General features: G+C 40.4%; 1 protein-coding gene across 6 annotated transcripts in view; it reads left to right on the top strand.

Moving 5' to 3' along the window:
• Window positions 1-12,775, top strand: part of ZMYM4 (zinc finger MYM-type containing 4) — a 39,620-nt gene that overhangs the window by 24,493 nt on the left and 2,352 nt on the right. For 5 of the 6 annotated variants that reach the window (XM_032132184.1, XM_032132185.1, XM_032132191.1 and 2 more), the window contains 15 exons: window positions 179-351; window positions 453-603; window positions 1,668-1,808; window positions 2,106-2,143; window positions 3,354-3,498; window positions 3,668-3,789; window positions 4,142-4,313; window positions 4,887-4,940; window positions 5,056-5,235; window positions 5,761-5,855; window positions 5,967-6,138; window positions 7,835-7,986; window positions 9,272-9,383; window positions 10,472-10,720; window positions 11,604-11,733. In XM_032132184.1, coding sequence (XP_031988075.1) covers window positions 179-351; window positions 453-603; window positions 1,668-1,808; window positions 2,106-2,143; window positions 3,354-3,498; window positions 3,668-3,789; window positions 4,142-4,313; window positions 4,887-4,940; window positions 5,056-5,235; window positions 5,761-5,855; window positions 5,967-6,138; window positions 7,835-7,986; window positions 9,272-9,383; window positions 10,472-10,720; window positions 11,604-11,733 — 2,086 coding nt within the window. The remainder of the gene's footprint in view (window positions 1-178; window positions 352-452; window positions 604-1,667; window positions 1,809-2,105; window positions 2,144-3,353; window positions 3,499-3,667; window positions 3,790-4,141; window positions 4,314-4,886; window positions 4,941-5,055; window positions 5,236-5,760; window positions 5,856-5,966; window positions 6,139-7,834; window positions 7,987-9,271; window positions 9,384-10,471; window positions 10,721-11,603; window positions 11,734-12,775) is intronic. The other variant, XM_032132186.1, reaches the window with a different exon arrangement.

Here is a 12,775-nt window from a genome sequence, read left to right as displayed (position 1 = left end):
TAGTATTTTTAAGTTAGGAGTCTGTTTGTTAGGTTTAGGAACACAGAACCCTGTTCACACTTTACATTTTAATGGTATGTTTCAACGAATTATTACAGACATCACTAAATACAGGAATTAGAAGTGCTGAGTGGTTGTCATTTTGGTATTAAAGGATGTTTTTGCTGTTTTCTTGTAGTTTGTAAACTGCTCTATAAACACGACTTGTCTAAGCGCTGGGGAACCCACTGTAAAATGTGCAGTTACTGTTTACAGACTTCCCCCAAACTGGTCCAGAATCACTTTGGGGGGAAAACAGAAGAATTTTGCTCAGAGGAGTGCATGTCTAAATTCACTGTTTTGTTTTACCAGGTAAGCAATATTCTCACATCCTCTTGTAGACAATTTTGTACACGTACCCCTTGTTGGTGTTTCCAAGTGTGTTCAATTTCTCCCTCACTCTGTTTTCCTAGATGGCAAAGTGTGATGGTTGTAAGAGACAAGGTAAACTCAACGAATCCATAAAATGGCAAGGGGAGATGAAGCATTTTTGCAATCTGCTTTGTATTCTGTTGTTCTGTAAACAGCAAGGTGCTTCTGACCCTCCACTCCCAAACAACACAGGTAAACCAGGCTGGGGATGGTATTGCCTTTTGATGTGTGGGGTTGGATGGATGTTTATCTGCAAACTCGCTTCAGTGAACTCTTTAAGATCTGCCTTCTCCTGGGGAGCTTGTCTGTTGCTATTGAGTAGGCTGAGGTTTAGATCACTCTTACCTGAGACAGTTTCAAACTTCTGTAGGTATGAAATGCAATTGCTTCATGTACCAAACAAATTTTAAAGAGGATGAAGCAAAAGCACTTGCTTTCAGTCACTTTCATGAAACAAAGGCCTGTTTCATTGGGGTAAAATGTACTGATATCTAGTGAAGACTTGTTAAATATCCAGCTTGTCTTCATAACACCTAGAAGATATGGTAGAATGTTAATATTCTTTTAACAAAAACAATCAAGTGGTGAAATTCATAGACTTAATTGTTTTAAATTCAGACTCCTATATATGCACTTAAACCAGCCACTTCTGTGCAGTGTGTAGGCATGTGAAGAGTTCCCATTTCTGTGTCATTAAGTGTTGATTCTTGGGAAGTATCAGTCCCAAGGTTAACAAGTGCTGTAGCTGTTTGCCTGAGCAGGTGGAATGGGAATGAGGGTGGGAATGAAGCCCACAGGAACAGGAACTGTGAATTTCTGTAGGGAATGAGACACAGAGGGATGAAAGGCCCACAAAGACAGGAAGAGAAAGGGAAACAAAAGGCAGTAATATCGCTGATCCTAGAGAGGGGCGTAATCTCCCACTGACTGATGGTGGCTGCAAGAGTAAGGTACCCAAAACCACTAAAATATTAACTGAAAGTTTTTAGTGTACACCAGGCCATATTCAGCTTTTCAATTTGATGCACATCTGTTGCTTACATTGGTGGGAGCTTTTTTCCCTTCTTGCTTGATTTGCTTGTGGAACCAGCTCCTGTTTAAACTGAAACGCTGCAGCTTGACACCTACATCCCCTTCTCACACAGCAGCCTCTTTCATCTGGAGACAGATCTGAAGGGTGGGTGTTGTTTCAGAAATGCTTTTTTTCTCAATTATCTTACTGCTTATTCTCATTTTCTTCTGTCCACTGTGTCCAGCAAACCTTTCCATGGCACCAGCCTCCTCCTCAGGCCCTCCTTCTTTAAGAAAGGACTCAACCCCTGTCATAGCAAACGTGGTGTCCCTTGCAAGCACCCCAGCTGCCCAGCCTACTGTTAACTCCAACAATGTTTTACAGGGTAAGGCAGCTGAATACGATGCCTGTACTTTTACATCTCTATTCCTGAACATTTATATTTGCTCAGGGATTTTATTTTTTACTGAGAACAACGGCCACTTCTTCATTATGCTTCACGTCAGTGCAGATGGTTGCGTTTGTCCTTCCTTTACCTAGGTATAAATAATAACTTAAATTTATGTACATACATCAGGGAATGAGTTTTAATTGGAATTTTTTTTCTTGACCTTGGCAGAATATGGATTATGGTCCTTGATGATAAGTAGACATGTTATTGTATGGGTTTTTTTCTTCACAGGTGCAGTCCCTACTGTGACAGCAAAAACAATAGGAGATGTAAGTTTTACGAGAGATTTTTCTCAATTTTGCCCAAATTGTATTAATAACAAGTAAAGTATCCAAGAATTTGGCACCATCATTTTGTAACTGATTTTCGATTGGGATTTAAAATTCATCCAGCTTGCAGATGCTTTTTTAAAAGTGGATAGAACTTACATGGTACAGAAGTCTGATTATGTCCACTGACAGATTGGATATTTTGAGGCAAAACTTGTCAGATTGTAGCTCTTGAGGTGCCTGTGGTTCTCAAGTAATTCATGTCTGGCTTCTGCACTTAAGGCTGCCTTTTGTGCTCAGAAGTGGGGTAGGATGGCAAAAGGACCAGCATGGGAGGGAGGGGACCAGCCTGGGCTGCTGGGACTGATGCAACCAAGCTCCTGCAGCTTCATTTTCCTTCCCCACTCCCTGGTAGTGTGGTAACAGAGATGTGGGGACCCACTGTCACCACTTACCTGGGGATAATTCTGAGAGCTCCTATTCTTGAGCTCTTTGAGGTATGTGGCATAATATCTTGCAACTCTCTTAAAAGACAGAGATGTTTTTATGTAGCTTTAGGTTCTGGAAGACTGACAGCTTTGCTTTTAGCTGGAGTGTCATTTATGGATTAGAGTATGAGTTTTCCCTCTTGAAATAGATCCTGTTATTTGAATGCATGACTGAAAATTACAGTTAGGAGGACATGGAATTAGTACAAGCATAAATAGTCAGTCTGTGTGGAATCAGGAAATGATGCTGCTGCTGCCAGAATTGGTGTTCATTTTTTACATTCATTTGTTTTCAGTGGTTTCACATTAGTTTGCTCAGTTTTATCAGGGTCTGTATCAGCCAGACTTTTAGTCATCAGAAGTACCTTAACATAATTCCTCTTTATATTTCTGACATTCCAAGGTCAAAAGTTTATAGCGCTTATTTGACTACAGAAACCAAATATTCTTGCAGATTTGTTCACTGCACTGTTAACAAAATTAGCTTTATTAGCAAAATTAGCTTTAAATAACATTATTGTTGGATCAGAGTAAATTGAGCACGAGACCAGAAAGTACCAAATACATTAGCAAGCTTGTTTTGCAGTAGTTTATAAATGGTGATTTTTATCAGCAAATAGAGTTTTAAATTCTTCAGGCTCACACAGTAGAGAACAAACGCTGGTCTTATGTTATCCTTCAAACCAATACTGACTCGGCCCTCATTTGTGTTTTCCAAACAGGCAAGTACCCAGACAGATGCCCTAAAGCTGCCATCATCAAAACCACCCAGGCTTCTGAAAAACAAAGCTTTATTGTGCAAGCCAATCACCCAGACTAAGGCCACCTCGTGCAAACCTCACACACAAAACAAAGAATGCCAGACAGGTGGGTGTCTGATCTCCTACCCCTGTTGGAATTGTCTGTACTGCAGTGAAGAGAGTAATATGTGATTTGTGTAACAGGGAGTATTTTTGAATGTATTGACTTTAACTAGTTTTCAGGTTGTTGTGTGGTATTTTCTAATTTTTGGTTTGTTCTGTTTTTGGTATAACAGAAAGAGAAGAACCTGCTCAACCCCAGATCATTGTGGTACCTGTTCCTGTACCAGTGTTTGTGCCAGTGCCCCTCCACCTCTACACCCAGTACACACCAGTTCCCCTGGGGATGCCAGTACCTGTAAGTTATGCTGCAGTTCACTACAGAAGTCAGTGGTTTACAGGCTTGTTTTGTGTCCAGCATACCAAGCACTGTGTCACTGGGTGTTTTGTCTGTCATGCAAGTAGTATTTGGAGTCCTCTAAGCCATCTCCCTCCTTATTATTGTATCATATTCACATGTGGTTAAACATCATCACACAAAATTACCAAACTGTAGAAAGAGTACAGAGCTGTCCAGTCTGGAGTTATTTTTAACTTCATTTTTGTAGTCCTAAAATATATCTAAGGTTAAATGGGAGGGACCTCACTTGTGTATTTGCTGTTTCACTTCACCCCTAAGTATGTTCTGATATTTTCCACGTGTTCCATAGGTACCTGTTCCCATGCTCATCCCAACTACCCCAGATAATGCTGATAAGATCATTGAAAATATTCAGGAAAACAAGGAAAAGATCTCCATTAATCCATTTGAAGCTGATCTCCTTCAAATGGCAGAAATGATTGCAGAAGACGCGGAGAGAGAAAAAACACACTCTCATGGTGGTAGGTGGTGGCTTTGAAAAGGATATGAAATGCAGTGAGGTGAAGGTCCTTTTACCACGAAAAATTCCTTCCCTGATCCTAGATGCTGATTTGACTTGTGTTGACAGAAACAGGTTACCAGAGGCAGTAACCTCCAGATCCGTGTTAGAAGGAGGAGTCAAAATCAAGAAGACAGAGCAGCTGCTTTAAAAGAATATTTTCCTGTCAGGCTTTTTATGGAGGATTCTTGAGGGGTGAGACAGGTCAGAGTGTGTTGGATAGTGACCAACCCATGTAATGAAAGTGAAACAAGCTGGAAAGAGATGAACAAAATGTCCTGCAGATGACTCAAATAATAAACAGGGAGGGATGGAAGCCTTTGGAAAAGCAAACCTACATTAGCTCTGCATTTCTCTTTCCTCAGCAACAGCATGACCAGGGTAGAAAGCTGTTAGGAGAACTCTAGTGGAGAAGACCCAGCATGTGTGTTAATGTTATGACCTAATACATACGTTTTTTCTGTTCAAAGTATTTTGTATTAGTTGTGCAAGCTGTCCATCATGTGTAGATACAGATTTCCTTCTTTTTCTAAAGGATCTCAAACATCCGAGCACGAGCTCTTCCTGGACCCCAAGATATTTGAGAAAGGTCAGTCAGGTTTTTTATTTTGCAAATGGATTTTGATCCTGCTGTATCTTTTTTTGCAAGCTCCTGGTTCTGCCTTTCCTGTAGCACATGGTGCCTGTGATCCCTCTCGTTGCAGACCAGGGCAGCACGTACAGTGGAGATCTGGAATCAGAAGCAGTGTCCACTCCACACAGCTGGGAGGAGGAGTTGAATCACTACACCTTACGATCCAATGCCCTGCCAGAACCTGATCCAGAACTCAAGCAGTTCTCCAAAGGTGATGTGGAACAGGACCTGGAGGCAGATTTCCCATCAGGTCGGTGTAATGTGAAGAAAAACTCTTTGTTTTATAAAAGCACACACAGCTTTCTGCATGAGCATTGTCTCAGCAGCCTGCTTGTGTGTTTTTGTGTAGTGACACTGGATGTTTAAAGCTGCAATAGTTGATCTACTAAAAATTACTATTTTAAAAATATTACTGCTGTCTTTAAAGACAGCGCTCTGCAGAGCCCCTGACAGGAGTAGCAGGAAGCCTTGCTTAACTCCTCTGAGTTCATCACTTCTGTGTCCCTGGGTATAATCCATGTGAGTGGGGGCTAAGATCATATTTATCTGAATAAATACACCCACTGGTTTGGGGCTATTTTGTCCTATTGAGAATTTACTATCTTTATACAGCAAGTGCACAGATTGCTTAATTAGTCAAATGTCAGCATTATTTGAATATACAGGTGTGATTGTCAACTGTGAGGTGTTCCATAGTATCTCAGTGACAGTGACACTTCTACCTGGGCTGCTAAATCATGTGATTAAACTTTTCATGGTGTTGATTTGACTTCAGACTCATTTGACCCTCTCAGTAAAGGACCGGGTTTACATTCACGTTCACGGGCAAGACGGAGACACAGGGATGGCTTCCCACAGCCAAAAAGACGGGTAAGGAACACAAATTCCTTAAATTTTGAAACAACAACAATCTAATCTAACCATCCATGGATGAGGAGCTGATAAAATGCTGCTTTGTTTGATGTGTTTGGTTTCCTGTAGGGACGGAAGAAGTCTGTAGTTGCTGTGGAGCCCCGGAATCTGATGCAGGGCTCCTACCCCGGCTGCTCTGTTTCTGGGATGACCCTAAAGTACATGTATGGGGTAAACGCCTGGAAAAACTGGGTCCAATGGAAAAATGCACAGGAGGAACAAGGGGACCTGAAGTTTTCAGGTAAATTTGTCTCTCAGTGGAGAGACAAAGTGTCTCTTAGTGGAAGAGCACTTGGCTTGATTCATTGTTCAAGTAAAAATTAAGATTGGATATCACTGAGTTTTGCAATACCCGTGAGCGGAGAACAGATTTTATAGAATTCTGTCTTGCATCTTTCCATGCATTTAAAAATCATAGCTATTACATTCTTAATGGATCCGTTTCCTTTTAAAATAAGTCTCTAAAACATTAGAAATCTCCACTTTGCCTTACTTTGCATGCAGTAATTCTTTCTTTGTAGCACAGATGCTTTATGCAGCTGCAGAGCGTTTCTGAGCTATTATAGAACCATGAAATTACAGATTTATCAGGCCATAATTCTAAGCTGACAACACCAACTTGTCCCCATCCATTTTATCTGTAGCTGGCACATTCCCGAAGTATTTGTTGGTCAGCAGAACTGTTTGCTGTAAAAAAATGGTGTGATCCAACATCAAAATCTTAACACCCTATTTCTAGGCTTCACAGCTGGAAAGAAACATATCAAAAGTCTGCCCATTCTGTGCTGCAACCTGCCTGAAACTAACTTTATTGCTCCTCATGTCTCACTGGGGTGATAGATAATAATGACAATTAAATACTGTTTTGTTTATTTTTCCATGGATTTTTTTTTTTTTTTTTTACAAAAGCCCTGGGATTTGGCAGTGTCTAACTCCCCTTTTCCCTGTCTCAGATCTTACATTACTGCACTGAGTTTTGTGGGCAAATTTGCAGGGTCAAGCAGAGAATTTAAGTTAAGAATAGAATTGAGCTCTTTGGGGATGGTTGGGAAGAGAGAAAACTGTAATAAATACCTTTGCAATTTAAAGAACTAAGCATGGCAGGACTTACATAAGAAATACCCCTGAAGGGAAAAATTCTAGTTAGGATGAGATCCGCTTTTTCATCCCTTATTTGGAATTTTTGTTGTCATTCCATGAGAACAGTTGGGGTTTATTTCCCAGAAGTGGATTATTCACATGAACTGCTATGTTTTCTTCTTGAGGCTAAGGAAGTAAATATTACAATCATTTCCAGGAAACTGTGCCCACTCCCAGAAAGATTCCCTGCTTATTTCCCAAGCAGGCACTTCTGAGGTGTGGAGCAGCCAAGCCTGATAATTTCATTGCAGATCATTTGATCAATCAATTCCTGGCTGCTCTGCTTCCCTTTCCAAACCCCCTGCATGTCCCATTGAACTCTTCCTTCCTTCTTCCTTTAAGAAGTGGGATATGCTGCACTCAACTCATGTCCAGAACTAGTGGGAAATATTTGAGGTCTTTCTCTCACTCTGGTGAGTCTCTCACTCCTCTGAGTCCAGCTGGAGGGGTGAAACCCATTTATCAACCCCAGGCTGACTCAAGCTCATGTAACCACTGCCATCCGACATTTTGGGTTCAGCAGACTCCCAAACATTTACATGTCTGGGCTCTGAGTTCCTGCAAGCCTCAGTACTCATTGTAACATTTCTACTGATTGCACACGCAGCTGGTCTGGGTTTTATTGGCCAAATCATTCAATTCTCAGCCAACAGCTAGGAAGGAGTTCACCATTTAGTCATGCAGGGTAGTTCATATAGGAGACAGGAATTTAGGAGTTCTGCCTACATGAAATAATCAGGAATGTGGGAAGATTTAATGTGATTAATTAGTTTTGCTAATCATTTCCTCGACTCCAGTTCATCCTGTGAAGCTCAAGGAGGACATTCTCTCGTGCACATTTGCTGAGCTGAGTTTTGGCTTGTGCCAGTTTATTCAAGAGGTGCGGAGACCAAACGGAGAAAAATATGACCCTGACAGCATCTTATACTTGTGCCTTGGAATTCAGCAGGTAACTCTGGAGTTAGGGCACTGCTGAGAACATGCAGAACTTGCTCTGGTTATTTATGGGACATCCACAGTCCCACATAGGAGCTTGGGGTTTATAGAGGAGGCAAGAATGTCTCTTTTTTGTGTTTTATTGTTTCCCTTAGTCCCATATAGAACTAATTTTTCTGGATTTTTTTATGGTCACAGTGACCAAGTTCTTCTTGGTCTTACAGGAATGTGATGTGGGGGCTGAGTGTTTCTATCTAGACACAAGTACTTGGATTTGGAACTTTTTGATAATTTTTTGTGTGTAGGAAAGATTTGCTCCTCAGAAATACTTGTTTTAGGATGGAATGGTTTAGATCTAAAATAATTGCATGGTGCTATATAAGTTTACATGGAAGGGATTGCCCAGGAAAGATTCCCAGTGACAAGACGGACACCTGTTGTGTTGGCAATATTTACAGAAAAAATACATTGGGAATAACTGCATTGTAATTAGTGAATACTAAGAGTAGTGTAGTTAGTCCTTACTACCTGCCTTGCAACAGTAGCAGTACAAACATAGAATAACACTTATTTGTGTTTAAAATTCAATGTTCAGTATATTTCTGTTCTGTTTCCTTTAGAGCAGCCTGCTTGTTCCTATTCTGAAACAGGCATTTTGAGATCAAGAGTCAAAAGCTACTTATAACATAAAACCTATTTAATTAGACATGGAATCATCTTAATTTTTTTTTTCCTTGCTATGCTTGGACAAAATGTAAAAAGAGTTAAAATTCAAAGTGCCATTGATAAGTTCTAGGAGTATCAGTGATTTTTGTGTTCCAGTTTTGACTTATTTATTGATACAAACTCCTGACTTTTAGAAAACTTTTCTAAACTGCTCCTTGGCAAGTTTAAGGAACTTTTCTTCCTTGGTGCTGCAAGCTGAGCAATTTCAGCAGCCTGTGTCTCTTGTCAGGAGGTATTAGCATGTAAAGTTCTTTTCAACAGAAAAATACTCAATAATTATGGTTTTTATAGGCAGACCTTTTCAAGAATATTTAGAGGAAGACGATTTTGCAGAAAACAGCTCTAGAGCTTGAAATATTAACCACAGTTCTTGTCTAGATCTCTCCTTTCGTAGTGAAGAGGTCCCAATCCCTGCAGAAATTTGATTTGCTGTTTTACTGGAGATTTCACCAAAGTGTTTGGCCCCATAAGGCACTGGGACACAAGAAAGGAAAAGAATCTGATGTCCTGTATCTTCTCTGCAATGTTATATAATCACAAACTGTTTGTCTTCCCGGTTTTTTCTCTTGTAGTACCTGTTTGAGAATGGTAGAATAGATAACATTTTCACCGAGCCCTATTCAAGGTTTATGATTGAACTCACAAAACTTCTGAAAATCTGGGAACCTACAATTCTTCCAAATGGTAGGACAATTCTTTTGTTTTATGTAGCTGCATGACAAAGCTGTATCAAAAATTAATGTTTTCTCAGGGCCAGGAAGAGAATGTGATCTGAGGCTGTCGTGTTAGTCTCCTCTCTACACCATGGATTTTATGTCTGTATCTACCAGTTATGGTTACACTTAAATATATCTTTGCCTCTGATCAATCCTTTGAAAGAAAGGATTCCTATTCTGGCACTCAACACATTAAGTTTTCTTCTTCCCTCAAGTTTTAGCTCTTTTTTTTTTTTAAATACAAGTAGCCAGAATTGAATGTAGTATTTGAGATGAGGTACTGCAAATACTGCAAATACTGTATACAGTTGCACTAATATTTCCATCTTAGTGCTGGAAATACTCCTGGTGAATTTGAGGATCATATTAGTAAATCATTGGAATCTTGTCTCAACTCCCAAATTAAGATTTCCCAAATTCTGCAGATACTTTTAACTGGTTTTCAAGCCTGATTATGTGGTTTGTAGAGCTGGACACCAGCCCTGTGAGTACACAACATCTTTTCCAGAGTATCAGTGAAATTTAAGTAATACTGACAATTCCACAACTGGCTTTTCATTTAGAAAAATGAGCTTTCTATTTAATACAGAAATAATCCAATTACATATAGTTTGCTGCACATAGTGATATTTTTTGCAACAAATTTCTTCTAAGCCCCTGTATCTCCCTTTCCTAACTGACTTATGATAATCACAATGGGCTATTTATACATAAAATGGGACATTTTAAACTCATACTTCATGTTGTAGGAATTACACATTTTTGCAGTTGGCTGAGTGTGGTTTAATACAGTGAAATTAGAACTTAGTGAGAATCTGCTGGTGTCTGCAGTTCCTTTATATCCTTCTCTTCAGGTATTGGAAGATCATGCTGATCCACAGCTTGGTTCTCCATGCTCTTATGTTTGTGCATGCAGTATTCTGGTTTTATTGGATTACAGTTGCTGATGATAGGTGTGAATTTGACCTGATGTGTGGTTCATTAATAGAGGTTAGCTGAAAGAGGATTTATATGCATAAATAACTATTTTCTTTGTCCTTTGCCCATTCTTTGTAGGTTATATGTTCTCAAGAATTGAAGAGGAACACTTGTGGGAATGTAAGCAGCTGGGTGCATATTCCCCCATCGTTTTGTTGAACACCCTTCTATTCTTCAACACCAAATACTTCCAACTAAAGAATGTCAGTGAGCACCTGAAACTGTCCTTTGCCCATGTTATGAGGCGCACTCGAACTCTGAAGTATAATACTAAGATGACATATTTACGTTTTTTCCCACCCTTTCAAAAACAAGAGGTAGAATCAGGTGAGTGCTCTCTGATCTTTGGTGTTTGGGCAGTCACATTTGTGTTTGAATTATGGAATCAGGATTTTGTGATTCTGTGTTGTCTGCTTCTCTTTTAAAAAGGACTGGGGAGAACAAATATGTTCTGCTGTAAGCAGAGCTAAGCATATGCTGTTATCCTGAATGTATTTGCAGTATTTTTCTCTGCTTTAAAGAGAAATTTGGAATGAGCCAAGGCACCCAGGAAAAACTTACAAAGGAAGTGTCACAGATTTGGCTGCAGATTTGTTTAATAGTCTTTCGTAACATCCTCAGCTTGCATCTATTAACTACTGCAAGAGTTAAAGGCCTTTTCTGAAGTCCTTTTCTCAGCACTTCACAATCTTAGGGTTTGGAGGTCCAGACCTTTATTGTGGCTTTTTAATTCCCGTATTTGTCCTGGGTCTGTGTGGGGAGCAGACCAGGCAGCCCCAGTGGAGAACAGCAATATGGGGCTTGCACTCGGAGGCAAAGACACACAGATGTTTGTTCTCAGTTAATTCTGGCATTTGGGAAAAGGAAGTCTTCGATCCTATTGGCTTCTTCAGTTTATAGTTCCAGTGCATTACATGAATTCTTCTTTAATAAGTAAAATTATATCCTCCATGTCTTCCTGCTAGTTCTTGTGAGTTTTCTAGATGAGGAATGGGCTGTGGACCTGGCCTGTAGGATGTGCAGTCCTTTGCCCAACCAGTAGATCACACCAGGTGACCATGGTTGGATGGTGACACGTGACAGAACCAGTTCAAGGAGTGGGTTTGGGTGATGCAGAGTCACCACTGAGTGCTGGGCTGAGACACCAGGCCTTGTTTCTGAAGGTGCTGCTTTTCACTGAACTTCTGTGATGCCATTTTTGTGTATCCAGATAAATTATCAGTAGGCAAAAGGAAACGCAGTGAAGATGAGGAGGTTCCAACAGCAGTGGAAATGGCTGAAAACACAGATAATCCCCTCCGGTGTCCAGTCCGACTTTATGAATTTTACTTATCAAAATGGTAAGTGACAGAACTTGAGCTTTGGTCTGTGTGTAGACTGGAACAGGCATTTGGGCAAGGAGCCCACTCAGACTCTCTGTGCCCGTGCTGTGGTTCCTCTCCCCAGTTCCCAATCCCTCAGTGTGAGCAGAACAGGAATTCCAACAGCAGCACTGCTGTGAGAGCCCCAAACAGGTTTTTTTGTTACTAGTGTTGAGTCAAGAGCAGAGTTACAGAGAGAGATGTATTATTTAAATAAATAAATTCTTCGATATAAATGTAAACTGGAATGTTCATGGCATTCTCATCTCCCTTAATTCCCATACACCATCATTCTTGTGAGGAGATTATAACTAATACCCCAAGGAACATCATGTTCCTTGTGAAAGAGTGTAGGACAAGTGTGAATTAGGTAAAACTCCTGATAGATTTTGCCTGCTAAGATGTGAGATTAACTTGTGTTTAGGAGTTAGAAAGGAGACTATAGCAAGGACAGAGATATAAATCATTTTTCTCTCCTGTTTCTATATAAACTTCAGTTAGATCCTTGAGCAGGTGGAAGATGATGTTCTTCTCTCTTCAAAGAAAATACACATGCTAAATGAAACAGCATCTCATTAGTGTCAACTGAAACTCAGATAAATCACCCTCAGAAATGTACCTACTGAGCATACTACAAATATCCCATTACTGAGGCAGAGACAGGCATGCAGCTGTCCAGGCTCCTTCTCTCCCTCTTCTTACCTTCCTTGTCTTCACTGGCACGTCATTAGAAGCTTTTAGTTGTTCTAAAGGGCTGGGAAAGCATTTTCATGCTCCTCATCATATATCATGGCTGAGCCTCTGCAGTGGTGCAGGCAGCAGTACAAATTCCCTTTGCTGTTTTGATGTGACTATCCCAAAGCCAGGCAGGAGGGATCCTGGCTCTAGAGACTTTAGAACCCTACCAGAGCCTGGAAGCTGCCTTGGAGTCAGTCTTTCAAGCAGATGGGCTTAGCGTTGCAGCATGGCCAGGCAAGCTGGGATTTAGTTTTACTCGCTCTTGAATAGCACCTTAGAATCA

This window comes from Corvus moneduloides, chromosome 23 (genome assembly GCF_009650955.1).
Source record: "Corvus moneduloides isolate bCorMon1 chromosome 23, bCorMon1.pri, whole genome shotgun sequence".
Classification (NCBI taxonomy): Eukaryota; Metazoa; Chordata; class Aves; order Passeriformes; family Corvidae; genus Corvus; species Corvus moneduloides.
Note: the sequence above shows the minus strand (reverse complement) of the source record. Positions and strands in the feature narration are given on the sequence as shown.